Source organism: Zosterops lateralis (genome assembly GCF_965231275.1).
Source record: "Zosterops lateralis genome assembly, chromosome: W".
NCBI classification, from domain to species: Eukaryota; Metazoa; Chordata; class Aves; order Passeriformes; family Zosteropidae; genus Zosterops; species Zosterops lateralis.
Window position 1 is genome coordinate 16,022,159 of NC_139801.1, and position 16,824 is coordinate 16,038,982.

Consider the following 16,824-nt stretch of genomic DNA (forward strand, 5'->3'; position numbering starts at 1 on the left):
GTGTTGTGGTCATATCTAGGCTTCCTTGAACTAGTAAAAGTCCATTATAAGCAGAAATATTTGAGATTTTCACATTCCATAAGAAAATCCAACTTTTAAAACTTGTTTCTTTTTAATTTTTTTTCAAAAAATACAACTTATGTTTCCATTTGTATCAGTGCAATATGTATATATGGCTGTTTTTTTCCCATGAACTGGAGGGATGTGAGGTAGAAGCATACACTGAGAGCTGTCTCTTCCTTTTTGACTTTTGTATCTAATTCTATTCTATCCAAATAGAATTCTTGGGAGACTGTAGGGGGAAAGAAGAAAAACCTTGGAAAAGAAGGTTTGGAAAACAAAGAGAACAGAGAGAAACGAGGAGACAGAGAAATGAGCCGTGGATGGGGAAGTTCCAACAGATGGGGAAGAGGAGGCAGCCGTGATCGAGAGTGTATGTATAGGGGTTCATTTTTAAAGATTCAGACACTTTTTTGCAGCTGAAACTGGTTGAGTTAAGAGCAAATGCTTAATAAAGTAAAGTCTGTCTGAGCTATAGCTCAGTACTGAAGCGATCATAACCTGTTTATGCAACAGGTATGCTCAATCTGTCTGTGACTTGGTTTTGGGATGGTCTATGTTTATTCAAAGACACTAAATTTAAATTTCTGTCCTTTTTTGATTAACTGATCTTGTACAAATTGCTATTCATTTTAAGTTTTAGAATTGCCTCTCTAAAACTTCTTGAGAAGGAAGTATGTTGCTGGACAGCTGATACACTTTTTTCTTTTAATGAAAAAATTATCCAGCTTTGATTGCATCTCCTTTTATGAGCGGGAGAACCTGAAGATGTTCTCATCTTTTTAAAAAGGGGAATGAAAAGACTGGGATCATTATTACTCTCTAGCATATGTTACTCATAGGCCAACCAAAGGTGAGTTTCTACAACACAGAGAGTTCTTTGTGGGTTGAAATGTTTAAAATTTTTCTACAGCCTTTACAGGTGCAAAAATACATTCTACAAAAGCAAACTGATGTTTCTAAGATAGGTAGTATCACATTAGACCACCATTGGATGCACATTGCTTTTTTTTCTTTAAGCTTTATCAGCAGTATCAAAGCTATATAAATTGCCATTAATGGCCATATACACTGATAGATGAGCAGAGAAACACCAATGAAAAAATATGTTTAGCTTTTGAATTAAAAGCAGGAAAATTTTATAATATTAGCCAATTCTTTTAATTATTGTAATATCTTCAAATATTGTGCCAGTGAAGACATTGTGAATCTTTGTAAAATAATGTCAAAGTTAGCAAAAATAGTAATAAAACTTGCAGCTTGTCTTGGGTTGTAATGCAAGATGTAACCAAAAGTATGTATTCTATTGCCATCTGTAAAAATCGGTTGAGGAGGTGTTTTTCTTTCTCTCTTCTGTGACCGATTCCTTATAACGCTGGGGGGAAGGGGGTGGGTGTCTTCTGTTAATGGGCCAGCTGTTAAAACCAGGTGGGGCAGTGTTCTTTATCTCTTCCACAACCCATCCTCCCTCCAGGAGGATATCTTCTGTTAACGGGCCATTAAGACTCACTGCATGACTGAAAATTACATCATCCCATTGTGAGATGCTCCACCCAGTGGGAGGAGCCAAGCATTCCTACCTGGATAAAACCTGAGATTCAGAACGCCAGGACAGCCCGTTTCCACTGGATTCCCAGAGGAAGACCAGACCCATCTCACCACCACTGGACCTTCAGAGGAAAACGGCACCCTTCTACAGGATCATCTCTGCTCCAACAGAACCACATCTGTCACTGCAGGAGGACTGCAGCCACAATTTAATTGGCCTGCTACCAACACCCTGACCAACAGGGTGTCAGGTGGTATTGGAGGGAGGGGGTTTACATACTTCATTCCAAGGGAAGCTCCGGCTTTCCCTGGCAGACAGCTGTCTTTCCAAACCAAGACAGAATTGGTGCCCAACATGGGGCACGAGAGCATCGAGAGAAAAAGTGTGGAAAAAAAGGAATAACTGTTCTTGAGTGACCTAATTTTTTGTGTGCTGGATATAGAAATCTCATTAGCTGGCATCATGCGGTCTAGCTTACCCTGGTTCAGGTTGCATGTGGTCATGGCTATATTTCTCCCATCTACAGGCTCTTATCTAACCATGGGTCCTATAACTAAGGCTACTATGGCTGCTATCCAGTTTGCTTTATGGGTTAATAAGGTGAGGAGTTCATGGATTTTTAACTTCCTCTGGAAGGCAGGCACATGGATTCAGAGCTACCACACACTAACTGTATGATTTTGGAATTACTTTAATAATGGTACCTATTTTGAGGAAATGACATTGGGGGAAATTTTTTCCCAACCCCGCACTCAGCTCTTTGGGTCTACCCCACCAGTTTTCAAAGGGTTCAAATCTTCTCTAAATGCTAATGATATCATACAGTGGCTGGTGTTGCTGATAATGCCTGTTCTGTTTAGCATTCAGAGGTAAGGGGAGATTGACATGGATAACTACCCTGATACCTACCCTACAGAATAGGGATGCTGCCCCAGAGCCTGACCCTGCCCCACAGCCCACCTTAGAACTGAACCACCCAGATTGGGTGAAGGAGATACATGAGATGGGCCAGATGCTGAAGGAGTACATTTCCCCAGTGGTGGCCTCATTAGCCCCAGCTGGTGGGAAACTCTCCCCCTGCCTCAAAGAAGGAGAGTCTAATGGTGCAGCAGTGGAACCCAGAGATGTTACAACTGTCCAGGTTCCAGCTGAACCACAAGGGCAGTCACAGCCGGCAGCAGTCACCCCTGTGGAAACAAAGAAGTCTAAGATGAAATCAGAACACCCAGTTAATAAGAATAAGAAAGAAGGGCCCTCACAACCTGCAGGGGAGCCACAGGTTGTGGTCATCACTGAGTCCGCGTCGTATGAAAATCTCCGTAATCTGCAAAAATATATTGCACGACAGGGGCGTGAGGCTTATACGGCCTGATTACTTTGTGTCTGGGACCTTATGGGTACGGGTGTGCAACTAGATAGTGGTGAGGCAAGGAATTTGGGACCCTTGACCCAGGACTCAGATGTATTTGTAAGGGAGCCAGGGCCCCTTTCCCTCTGGGAGCAGCTTTTAATGAGTGTGAGAGAGAGGTTTGTCCACAGAGAAAGAATGCAGGAGTACCATCATAAAATGTGCTGGAAGACCCTTCAGGAAGGGATCCAACAGCTGAGGGAAGTGGCAGTATTGGAGATACTTTTTGGGAAGAGCGGACAGCATGATAATGACCCTGACAAAGTCAGGTGCACAGGACACATTTTGTGGAATCTGGCAACTCTAGGGCCATCTCAATACACCACCTTCATCACAACGATTAATGCTTATAACAACCAAGAGACAGTGGGTTCTGTCGCCAACAAACTTAGAAATTATGAGAGTATGATCAGTGGCCCAATGCAGGCTCATGTCTCTGCTGTGGTTAAGGAGCTCAAGGAGGAGATGAGGGAGGTGAGGGAGGAGATGAGGAGGAACAGTTCCCATATGGCACCAGTGCAAGTCACAGGCCCTAGAGTCAGAGCCCAATGTCCCCCAGCTAGAGAGAGAGGGTACACCCCAAGAGCTGACCTATGGTTTTATCTGCATGACCATGGGGAAGACATGGGAATGTGGCACGGGAAACCCACTTCTGTCCTGGCAGCATGGGTGTGTCAACTCAAGGAGGGAAACACTAACCGAGGGGGTTCCACTAAAATGAAGGTAGCCTCAGCCTCCCATGATCAAGCTGCCCAGTATTACAGAAGTGAGGATGCTGTCAGATCCCCTTGAAGGAACCTCTACTATGTATGCCCAGGAAGGAAACAACCAGTGCTAGAGGGGCCCTGCCTCTAGCCAGGAAGAAGCATGGGAAAACTGGGTCTTTTGGACAGTGTGGATCCGATGGCCTGGCACATCAGAGCCACAAAAATATGAAGCTTTAGTTGATACTGGTGCGCAGTGTACCCTAATGCCGTCGGGACATATGGGGGCAGAACCTGTTTCTATTGCCACGGTGACAGGGGGAATGCAGCAATTGACCTTGTTGGAAGCTAAGGTGAGCCTGACGAGGAAGGAGTGGCAGAAACATCCGATTGTGACTGGCCCAGAGGCCCTGTGTATTTTGGGCATAGACTTTCTCCAGAATGGCTATTACAAAGACCCAGAGGGACTCAGATGGGCTTTTGGGATAGCTGCTGTGGAGGCTGAGTGCATTAGGCACTTGAACACCTTGCCTGGACTATCAGAAAACCCATCTGCAGTAGGCCTCCTGAAGGGAGAAGGGCAACGACTACCAATTGCCACCTTGATGGTGCATCGCCGGCAGTATTGGACGAATTGAGATGCCGTGATCCCCATCCACAAGATAATCTGAGAGCTGGAGAGCCAAGGGGTGGTCAGCAAAACCCACTCGCCCTTCAACAGCCCCATCTGGCCTGTGCCCAAGTCTAAGAGAGAATGGTGTTGACTGTGGACTATTGTGGCTTAAATAAAGTGACTCCACCACTGAGCACTTCTGTGCCAGACATGCTGGAACTCCAGTATAAGCTGGAGTCCAAGGCAGCAAATTGGTACACCATGACTGACATTGCTAACACATTTTTCTCTATTCCTCTGGCTGCAGAATGCAGGCCTCAGTTTGCTTTCACCTGGAGGGGCATGCAGTACACCTGGAAAAGACTGCCCCAGGGGGGGAAACACAGCCCCATCATCTGCCATGGACTAATCCAGGCTGTACTGGAAAAGGGTGAGGCTCCAGAACATCTACAGTACATCGATGACATCATTGTGTGAGGTGACATGGCAATGGAAGTGTTTGAGAAAGGAGAGAAGATCATCCAGATTCTCCTGGAAGCTGGTTTCACCATCAAGAAGAGCAAAGACAAAGGACCTGCCCAAGAGATCCAGTTCCTGGGAGTAAAGTGGCAAGATGGATGGCATCAGATTCCCACTGAGGTCATCAATAAGATCACCGTAATGTCTCCACTAACCAGCAAGAAGGAAGCACAAGCTATCCTAGGCATCGTAGGTTTTTGGAGAATGCACATTCCCAACTACAGCCAGATTGTGAGCCCTCTCTACCCATTTACCCACAAGAAGAACACTTTCCAGTGGGGCCCAGAACAGCAACAAGCCTTTGCCAAATCAAGGAGGAGACTGCTCATGCAGTAGCCCCTTGGCCCAGTCAGGATGGGACCAGAGGTGAGGAATGTCCTTTACTCTGCATCTGGGAAAAATGGTTTATCCTGGAGCCTTTGGCAGAAGGTGCCTGGGGAGACTTGAGGCTGACCACTGGGATTCTGGAGTCAAAGCTACAGAGGGTCTGAAGCCAACTACACTCCAACAGAGAAGGAAATCTTGGCCATCTATGAAGGAGTTCAAGCTGCCTCAGAGTTGATTGGCACAGAAACACAACTCCTCCTGGCACCCTGATTACCGTTGCTGGGGTGGATGTTTAAAGGAAAGGTTCCCTCTACCCATCATGCCACCAATGCCATATGGAGTAAGTGGATTGCTCTCATCACACGGCATGCCCGTATTGGAAAACTGAATCGCCCTAAGATTTTGGAAATAATTACAAACTGGCCGGAAGTTGAAAACTTTGGTGTCACAGACGAAGAGGAGCAGGAACAAGTGACAAGGGCTGAAGAAGTTCCACTGTACAACCAACTACCAGCAGAAGAAACACGCTATGCTCTTTTCACTGACGGTTCCTGTTGAATCATAGGGATGAACCGGAAGTGGAAAGTAGCCGTATGGAGCCCCACACGACAGGTCGCAGAAGCCACTGAAGGAGAAGGTGGGTTGAGCCAACTTGCTGAACTCAAAGCCATTTAGTTAGCCCTGGACATTGCTAAAAGAGAGAAGTGGCCAAAGCTATACCTTTACAGTGATTCATAGATAGTAGCCAATGCTCTGTCGAGTTGGCTGGAAAGATGCAAAAAAGGCCAACTGGCAGCGTAGGGGAAAGCCAATCTGGGCTGCTGATGAATGGGAAAACATTGCCACTCAGGTAGAGAAGCCACCTGTAAACGTCTGCCATGTAGATGCCCATGTCCCCAAGAGTCAGGCTAATGAGGAGCACCGAAACAATGGTAGACCAGGCTGCAAAGATAGAGGTGTGAAAGATAGATTTAGTTTGGCAACACAAGGGAGAGTTGTTCCTACCTCAATGGGCCAATGATGCCTCAGGTCATCAGGGCAGAGATGCCACCTATAAGTGGGCATGACACTGAGGGGTGGGTCTAACCATGAACAGTATTTCTCGGGTTATTCATGACTGTGAGATGTGTACTGCAATCAAGCAGGCCAAGCAGCTGAAGCCCCTATGGTATGGTGGGTGGTGGTCCAAATATAGGTATGGGGAGGTCTGGCAGATTGACTACATCACCCTTCTTCAAACCTGCCAAGGTAAGCGCTATGTGCTGACCAAGGTGGAAGCCACCACAGGGTGGTTGGAGACCTACCCTACTGGTGTATCTTCTGTTAATGGGCCGTTAAGGCTCACTGCATGACTGAAAATTACATCATCCCATTGTGAGATGCTCCACCCAGTGGGAGGAGCCAAGCATTCCTACCTGGATAAAACCTGAGATTCAGAACGCCAGGACAGCCCGTTTCCACTGGATTCCCAGAGGAAGACCAGACTCATCTCACCACCACTGGACCTTCAGAGGAAAACGACACCCTTCTACAGGATCATCTCTGCTCCAACAGAACCACATCTGTCACTGCAGGAGGACTGCAGCCACAATTTAATTGGCCTGCTACCAACACCCTGACCAACAGGGTGTCAGGTAGTATTCTGACTCTGTCAGTGTTTTCTTTTTTTGTTTGTTTGCTTTTTTGTGCTACTACATTTTTATTTTTGATATTCCTAATAAAGAACTGTTATTCCTATTTCCATATTTTTGCCTGAAAGCCCCTTAATTTCAAAATTATAATAAATTGGAGGGAGGGGGTTTACATACTCCATTCCAAGGGAAGCTCCGGCTTTCCCTGGCACACACCTGTCTTTCCAAACCAAGACATGGCTATGCTTAGAATAATTGAAATCAGATCCATCAAAATGAAAGTGAAGGGCAAAATTTTTGACAGAGCTAGATGCTGCTTGTCTCTTTTCATGAACTGGAATTTAAGATTTTTTTCAAGTTTTTACCAAATTTTTATATCTCCTCCCCATGCAAGCATTATTGGTTTTGTTGCTGCCATTAGGAAAAGTTGTGCCATATTAAATCTCAACAGTGTTTTAAGTGGTCAGTCTTTTTTTTCTTTCTCTCTCCTTCCTTTGAAGAGCCAGCCATCTTTTGGTGTACTTCCTCAACAGTTTTCTGTGAAATATTTAAGGTGCAGTGTTTAGTACTTTTCTAATACCTCACCATCTTCTGGTTGTTCTCCTTCTAATTTAAATACAGAGAGTTGTTTTAAGTTTCCCTAGTGTATGATATGGGCAGACAAAAGAGTTGGTGTTTTTGGCTGTCTCTTATTCTTTCACTGTTGCCACACAGCCTGTTATTGAGGAAGCATAGTATGAGGCAGCTTTATTTCCTACCTCGTTAAATAGGTGAGGCCATAATTAATAGTGTAGGGTACAAAACATTGCCTTTCTCCCCTCCCCCAAAACCCCAGCCCAACAGAAGTGTGTCTGCTGAAGGGTATTTTACTCTTAGATATTTTGCTTCCTAATGGTCTAGTGCAAAGTAAACATAACTTTCTTGTAGCTAAGCTGCTGAAGGAATGACTGACATCTGTTAAACAGCCCACTTTAAAATCTTGCCTTTTTTTGAGGTTTAGATTAAGCAGATGGCTATACTGTCTCATGTGTGAGTCTCTTAAGCTATCTTCTCTCCACAGTCAGAGCTGAAGAGAATGGAGTGGACAACAGTCAAGGAGACAGGCCTTCAGACCGTGGGAAACGTGGCCGTGGGAGAGGTGAGATGGTAGTACTGGTGCAGGACTGACACCAATGATTTCATATCCTGAAGTTGAACTCTCCCATTTGTTTCTTTAAACACTTGTTTTAAGCATTTATTGGTTATCCTTTGATTCCATAAGCATTTAATCCACATTTAATTTAGGTACATTCCTTTTCCTTGCCCCTTGTTGTGTCTTGGTCTGAGAACAACTTGAAAGAATGGACACAGATGACTTCTATGGTAATTTCCTGTGTAGCAGGCTTGTGTGCTCTGGGTATGGAGAGCTATTTTCCTAGATTGACTCATGTCAGCCTTTTGAGACTGGGAGTATGCTGGGTTCTGCAGGATGTACCTTGGCAGCAGGGGAGCACAAGATTCCACCTGTATGGCTCTCAGGGAAGGATTTGATGTGTACTTGTGTTGCTTCTTTGGGGTAGATCTCGTTGTCAGGATTGCCTTCTGTTTTTTGTAGCCAATCAGAGAAAGTACTGAGTCGTTAAAGCTGAAGATCACGGACAGAGACTAACTAGTTAAAGTTAAAAAGTGGTATGTTTATTAACACCGGCGGGTGGCATGGGAGTCGTCTCCAAAAGGTGTGACTGCGCGGTACGAGGTTCTTCGCCCTCTATTTATTTCCCAAGATCTTACATACAATACATATGCATAACCCCAGCACCTCCCATCCCTGCTCTGTATTAAAAGGAGGCTATTAATCCTTCATGCGTGCGCAATTCTTCTCTTGAATTGGGTCGGTGGTCTCGAATTGAGTCAGTGGTCTTAAGGGATAAAGTCAGGAATGCCTTCATCAGGTCTCTGTGACCCTCTGGCACGATCCAAGGTCCTCTGCTTCGTGATTGATTGATATAAAGTCCAGGTGCTGGCCATTGTTCTACTGGTTTCAATCTGTTCTTATAACGGTTCACTTACTCCACTTCCTTCTATAAACAAGCTCATAATGGCAAACATTACAACAATTAGCTCTAGCTTAAGCATCTGATAATTATTAACCTACTGTTTGTTTATCTAACTCACATCCTGATCAATATGAATTGTTTCTAAACCTTAGCTATAATCTTAACTCTTTAAAATCATGATTCAGTACAAGCCACCTTAGAGGCTTTTTGGTAGGAGAAGGAATTCAGCATAGAGGACTTGAGAAGAATACTGCTGAGTCTTAGGTACAACAATCTTATCCTGTAGAACTGTCCTGTGTTGTAGTGTAGGATGTACACAAAGTATTTATTCTATCACCATCTTAATGAACTGTTGAAACCAGGTGAGGCAGTGTTCTTTCCAGGCCCCCTTCCTTTGGGCTATCTTCTGCTAATGGCCCATCAATGCCTTGCTGCATGACTCATAGGTAACTCCCTCCGGGAGCTATCTCTGTTTTATGGGTCATCAAGGACCCCCTGTATGACTCATCATCCCATTGGGAGATGCTCTGCCCAGGGGGAGGAGCCAAGCATTCTCACTTGGATATAATCTGGGATTTGGGACAGTATGACTAGCCCTTACCCACTGGATTCCCAGAGGACCAGAGCTACCAGACCTTTCTATGGGATCACTACTTCAGGAAGACCACCTCATCTGGACTGCTTCCACCACCCTGCTCAGGTTGTATTCTGACTCTGTCAGTGGCCTTTTGTATTATTGCATTTAATTTATTTTACTTTACTTTTTTTCCTTTCTTCTTATTAAATTGTATTTCTGACTTGGAGCCTCTTACTCGTTTTGCTTTCAAACCACGACAAGAAGAGATAGGAAAGATGTTGATAATGGATTAGATGTAGAATCAAGGGATGTGTAGTTGTTTTGATTTTCATGAGTTGAAGTAGAAACAGGCTTGTTTCTTCTAAGAGCAGGAGGAATGAAAAATGAATAACTTGAGTACAGTGCAGATTGTGTGAGGAAGTGGGTATTAAATGAGTTAAATTGAGAAAGTGCATAGCAGTGCTAATGTACTTAAGTAATGTCCGATTCACCAAAACTTCTGCCTTCAAAAGGCTCTCTTTGGAATATTAAGTAATGAGGCATTCAAAGACAGGCACATCCAACTTCATTGTCTCCATATCTGCATCTTGAAGGAATGGAAACACGCAAAGATGTACCTTTGAAAGGATTGCAAAAATGACTCAGTTGTACCTGTGTATCAGCAAATACCAAATGGTGTGTGTAGAGAGGTAGCCTTGCAGGGAAGGATGTGGTATAGTTCACAGCTAGTTTTTTGGTATGTTAGCACTGTTAATAGATGGAATGTAAGTATTTCACTTAATTTTATAAAATATTAATTTTATAAAATAATCCTTTATACTCAAATTATAAATATAAAGGTAGTAGTTTTTAAAATTGTTGTCTGAAACTTAGAGGTTAACTTTAAATGTAGTCTGTTTTTTGCTTTGTAACCTTATGAACAATACACTGCTTTTGTTGTCAACACTGTAGCTCTCTAGATGAATATCATGTCTTAAGCCAAAACACTGACCTATCTGACTTAAGAAATAGGAACAACTTCAACCAATTTTCATTCACTGGCTTAGTGTACAAAGTATTACTGTATCTCTCTACCAAGTATTTTAGACTGTGCATTCATGTGAGAAAAGTATCTTAATAAAATGTTTTCAGCTGTCTGGGATAAACTGGTTGACTTCAGTATTACTATATTACAAGTGTGTGTATTCTGTGGCAGGAAATATCTAATGAAATTTTAATGCAAACCTCCTGTGGTTTTTGGCCCGGACAGTTATTTCTTTTTGCAGTAGCCATGAGGGAGAAGAGCCTGGAGCCATCTGAGAATGCCTAGGTTGTTATTCTATATTCATCACTTCCAGGGAGTGGAAGTAAGGGATTCTCACTTCTGAGAAGGAGGGAGGGCATGGTTTATGGTCGGGAAGAAAAAAGATGACACATGGAGTGTCCCCCCACCATTTTGTTCATTGTCTTGGGAGTTACGAAGGGTTGGTTGATGAATGTGGGAATTTTTTTTGTTTGTTTGGTTTTTTTTTGCATGCAAATCACCCTCTTTTTGTACACTTTTGTTATTAGTATTGTTGCTGTTACTGTTCATTTTCTTATCGCATTGCTTTTTCCAGTAAATAGTTTTATCTCAACCCTTAATCTCTGCCATTCTTATCTCCCACTGAAGGGGAGGAGCGAGTGGGGGGAGGGGGAATAATGGGACACTAAATTAAGGAGTGCTGCTCCTAAACAGCCTTTAATTGGCATCCAGTGTGAGGCATGAAGGGTTGAGATAACAGACTTGCCTAGAGTCGGTGGGAAGCAATTTCGATCTAAGAATTTGTTATATTAGGTATGGAGCCACTGGGCACAATGTTGCTTGGTCCGTTCACATGGTTGTGGTACCTAACCCTGTATGTATTTCTGTATATGCACTATGTGCCCATCACAGTGCTCCTCAGAGCAGGGATAGGGCTCAGGATTGCTTTGTTGCTGTACTATGTGATTATGATATGATAACATCAAGGGCAATGAGGGTCATTAGGGATGTGTCTTCAGTGCTGCTCTCCTGCCACGGCCTTGGGTGCTACCTCTGGAAATTCATTAATAATCATACCCAGCCTGTGGGGGAAACAGGGAAGGATGATTTCCCCCAGCTTTTTACCCCCTTTTCCTCCTTCAGGCCTGTTACATCAACTTTTGAAAATTTTGAATTTCCTTTGGATGTTAGGGAAAGTTTCTTCTTGTTGCTAAATCTGCCAGGTCTCCTCAGTGCAGTCTACACCATGTTCAGAGTCAAGAAAGATATCTAGGGAGGTTATTCAGAGATCTGCCACAAAGGTGGACGGATAGTCATGAGTGGCATGGAATGTGGGAGAAAATGAGCCAGTTTGGGGGGAAATTCTCTGCTCCAATGGTTTGGAAGTTCACCCCTGAGCAAGTATAGGACCTTGTTAAAATGACAGAATATTTGCAAGGTCAATGCTGTGACCGCTCCACAGAGGAGCAACTTGTTGCAGTGTGCTGAGCCCTGGCTATTATTTATTTGACACTGCTTGTCACTAGACAGCAGCCTCAGGGGGAGGAGGAAGAAAGCAGAGCAAGTGACACTGTGGCCACTCAAACTGCAGCTGAACCAGAGGAACAACCCATGCTGATTGCAGTCATACCTATACAAAAAAAGAAATCCAAGACCAAATCATTTTGCTTAGTGAGGGTTGAAGACAAAGCAGAGCCCTCAGAACAGGAGGAAGACTCAGGGCCAGAGATAATCACCTGATCCCTATCCCTGGGTGAGCTGCAAGATATGTGACAAGATTTCAGCCACCAGTTGGATGAGCCCATGGTGACCTGGCTGCTCTGATGCTGGAGTATCGTGGCCCATGATATGAAACTAGATGGTAGCCAAGTAACTGGGATCCCTGTCCCAGGATGTGTGCACTGACCAGAAAATTAGGAAGAAGACAGAAACTCTCAGCCTCTAGAGGTGACTCCTGTCAAGAGTGATAGAAAGGTATTCTCTCTAAAATGTTCTAATAGTGCACTCAAGCAGGTGAAATGCAATGAAGCAAGGTATCCAGTACCTGAGAGAATTAGCTGTGCTGGAGGTACTCTATAGGGATTCAAATAATGAGCACTCTCCTGTAGATCCTGATGAGGTCCAGTGTACGCAATGCATGTGGCAGAAGAGCCTATGGAGTACACTGTCATCATATGCCAACTCACTGGCAGTGATGTCAAGGAAAGAAGGAGAATGAACAGTGCTTCAGGTGACTACCCGACTCTGGCGATAGACATGGTCAACAAAATAGAAGCTGTCCCCACCAACCAGCAAGAACACACAAGCTTTGCTAGGCACTGTGGGTTTTTGGAGGATGCATATTCCAGATTAGAGTCAGATTGTAAACCCTCTCTATCATGTGTGACAGAAAAAAAGGCTTTCAAGTGGGGTTGTCTTGGTTTAAAAGACAGATGTCTGCTAAGGAAGGTGGGAACCTACCTTGGGATGGAAAATATGACCCCCTTCCCACTGAATTATTATAACTTTGAAATTATGGGACTTTCAGGCAAAGATATGGGAAAAAGAACAACAGCTCTTTACTAGAATATATATACCAAGGCAAACAAACAACAACAGCAGCAGCAACAAACAAAAAAACCCAGAAGGCCAATAACAGCTTTCTCTCAGCTGTCAAACCTTTTCCTCTTTGGTGTAGTTATGGTCACAGCTGGTGGGGGTGCTGTTGGCTCCTGGCCTGGCAGGGCTGGTGCAGTAATTCCCCTGTGGCTGCAGGGGGCGCTGTGGCGTGAGCTCAGCGGCCTCTTTCCACATGGTTAATGGCAACTCAGATGGCGGGAGAGAGAGAAAAGGGACTCCCTTTGCAAACCCATGGGGAGCATCTGGTCTCTGTCACTCTAGGTGGTGAAATGGACTGTAGTAGGAACCTCAGAGCAGTAGGCTGGAGCAGCACAAGTGAGCACACCTGGAGTGGCAAACAAAGTGTAGCAAAAACCTGAAACAGCAGCAGAAAACAGTGGGGCTGGGCAGTGGCAGCTGCCGCAAACAGCCAGGAGATGCTCTCTCTGGAGAGGGGGAGGGGGTCAGGGTCCCAGGTTTCCTTTGAGGCACCCAAGTAGATGGTGAAGGTCCCTCCCAGTGAGGTCTGGTGTTGAAAAGACCTAGTCTAATGACCGCTCTTGCAAGCAAAGGCTCACCCACAGTAAGGAGAAGCAGTGAAAGACAAAACTCCGCAGTGGCAGCGTATCCTCTGGGCAGCAACAGTCCGGCACCAAAACCACAAACTATCCCCCCCTCTGATCCCGAGAGCAAGCTAAGGCTGAGCCCAGCCCCTGACCCCCAGCCAAGTCTCTTGATATCTCTGCACTTCCCAAGAGAAAATTCCCCAGCTACCAAGCTCACTTCCCATCTAAGAGACTGCAGCCAACTGCATCCGCCCCCTTCCTGGCCACATCTTTTGTCTCTTAAGTATTATTGTTCTCACCTCTTAGGTAACAAATGGGAGAAAAATTCCCTGAGAGAAAGGATTTTTCCTTTTATTTATTTTTTTTTTCTAACCTCCAACAGGGGTCCTGAACAAGAACATGCTTTTGAACAAATTAAACAGGAGATTGTTCATGTAGTAGCTCTTGGGCCAGAAGAAAAATGTGCTCTACACCACAGCTGAGGAAAATGGTCTTTTCTGGAGCCTCTAGCAAAAAGTACCTGGGGAGACCCAAGGATGACCCCTGGGATTCTGGAGTCAGGGATACAAAGGATCCAAGTCCTCTTACACCCCAACTGAAAAAGAGATACTGACAGCTTATGAAGGGGTTCAAGCTGCTTCAGAAGTGGTTGGCACTGAAGCACAGCTCCTCCTGGCACCCCAACTGCCAGTGCTGGGCTGGATGTTCAAAGGGAAAGTCCTTTCCACACATCATGCCATTGATGTTATGTGGAGTAAGTGAGCTGTGTTGATCACAAAGCAAGCTCAAAATCCCAGTCACTCAGGGATCTTGGAAGTCATCACAAACTGGCCTGCAGGTGAGAATTTCAGACTAATTTCAGAGGAGGAAGAGGAAAAGGTAATGTGCTGAGGAGGCTCCACCATATAGTCAGCTACTAGAAATGAAAAACAATATAGTCTTTTTCTTGATGGTTTCTGCTATATTGTAGGGATACATCAAACATGGAAAGCTGACTTATGAATTCATATGCAGTGAGTTGCAGAAGCTATTGAGGACCAAGGTGGATCAAGTCATGTTGCAGAGCTGAAAGCTGTACAATTGACTTTGGATATCATTGAAGGAGAAAAATGGCCAGTGTTCCATCTTCTCACTGACTTGTGGATGGTAGAAAATGCTTCGTGGGGGTGGCTGGACCAATGGAAAAAAGACCAATTGGCAGCGCAGAGGGAAAGCCATCTGGGCTGCTGAATTGTGGCAAGACATGGCTGCTCAGGTAGAGAAATTGACTGTAAAAGTACATCATGTACATCTTCAGTAGTGTGACTCGGGTGCATGTGGAAAAATGGTGAGGTAGATCAAGCTGCCAAGGTTAAAGTGTCTCAGATGGATCTGGACTGGTGACATAGGGGGGAATTATTTCTGGCTCAATGGGCTCATGATGCATCAGGTCATCAGGAAAGAGATGGGACATACAGATGGGCTCGTTATCAAGGAATGGACTTAACCATGGACACTATATCCCAGATTATCCATAACTGTGAAACATGTGCTGTTGTCAAGCAGGCCAAGCAGGTAAAGCCTCTGGTGTGGGGGACGATGATCAAAATATAAGTATGGGGAGGCCTGGCAGATTGATTACATCACACTGCCACAAACCCACCAAAACCAGCACTGTGTGCTGACAATGGTGGAAACAACCACTGGATGGCTGGAGGCACTCTGTGCCTCATGTCATTGTCCAGAACACCATCCTGGGCCTTGAAAAGCAAGTCCTGTGGTGACATGGCACCCCAGAAAGAAGTGAGTTGGACAATGGGACTCATTTCAAAAAATGCCTGATAGACACCTGAACTGGAGAGCACAGAATTGAGTGGATGTATCATATTCCCTATCATGCACCAGCCTCTGGGACAACTGAACGGTACCATGGACTGTTAAAAACCATTTTTAAAGTAGTGGGGGGGTGGGACCTTCAAACATTGGGATCTACATTTAGCAAAGGCCACCTGGTTAGTTAACACTAGAGACTACCAGTTGAACTGGCCCTGCCCAATCAAAACTTCCACGTACCATAGAAGGGGATAAAGTCCCTGTGGTGCAGATGAGGAATGTGTTAGGGAAGACAGTTTGGATTAGTCCTGCTTCAAGGAAAGGCAAATGCATCTGAGGGATTGTTTTTGCTCACGGACGTGAGTGCACTTGGTTGGTAATGCAGAGGGATGGGGAAATGTGATGTGTACCTCAAGGGAATTTGATTTTGGGTGAGAACAGTCTGTAATGTTGAATTGCATAATATTGGGTGCTGAATGATATTGCCACTGTGCCATAACTCCCATGAACAATGAGGATGGACTGCTTCAGATACACCAGTCATGAACTCCTGATGCAACAACCAGCTGACAGCACACCAGCCCTCCTCCCCTGGAAGGCATCTAGGACAGATAGATCCCACAGTCATGGACTAAATGAACTCAACAGACATCTTGGAGGGATGGCCATTGACAATGAAAATATGTGTTTTGTGTATATTTTTATATATACATATGTATATATTTGGAAGTTATAAGATCTGGACATGAGCTAGATGATATAGAACAAGGAGTGGATAATGTCCTGTTTTTTTGGCCAGAACAGAATGATTTTTTCCACAGTTGTTGTGAGGGCATGGATCCTAGAGCCTCTGTGTGTTCCTAAGTTTTTATTCTATACCACTCATCTCATTGTTGGAGGGGCAGAAGTAAGGAATTCTCACTTCCGAGGAGGAGGGGGATGTTGCTTACCATCAGGAAGAAAAAGGTGGCTTGCAGAGGGTGCTGTCGCCATTTTGTTCATTTTCTTGGAGTGTTGTACAGCATCAGGTTGGTTGGTGAATGTGGGGTTTTTGTATGCTTTTATTAGTATTGTTGCTGTTACTGGTTTTTTTTTTTTCTTATCTTGTTGCTGTTTCCAGTAAATTGTTCTTGTCTCAACCCATAATCTCTACCTCTTATATCTCCCACTGGAGGGGAGAGGGAAGTGAGCATGATGGTGGTTGTGCAGCACCAAATTAGGGGGTGCCGCTCTTAAACCATGACAAAACCCGTGAAATCTGCAGGGAGTTGTATAAAGCTGAGTAATTTATTTCTCAGTATTTCAGGGATGGCCGACCTTTCTTTGGATATTAGTAGAAATTGTCTTGGGGTGATTTTATGATGATACTTTATTTCCTAATCATCTGCTTTATGCCCAGAAATGTCTGCAGTATCTTTAAG

At 44.5% G+C, this 16,824-nt stretch overlaps 1 protein-coding gene across 1 annotated transcript in view; it reads left to right on the top strand.

The window, feature by feature from the left end:
• Window positions 1-16,824, top strand: part of LOC310922046 (ubiquitin-associated protein 2-like) — a 208,823-nt gene that overhangs the window by 40,664 nt on the left and 151,335 nt on the right. The window contains 2 exon segments of the mRNA XM_083882345.1: window positions 280-433; window positions 7,872-7,949. Of these exon segments, the coding sequence (XP_083738471.1) occupies window positions 280-433; window positions 7,872-7,949 (232 nt within the window).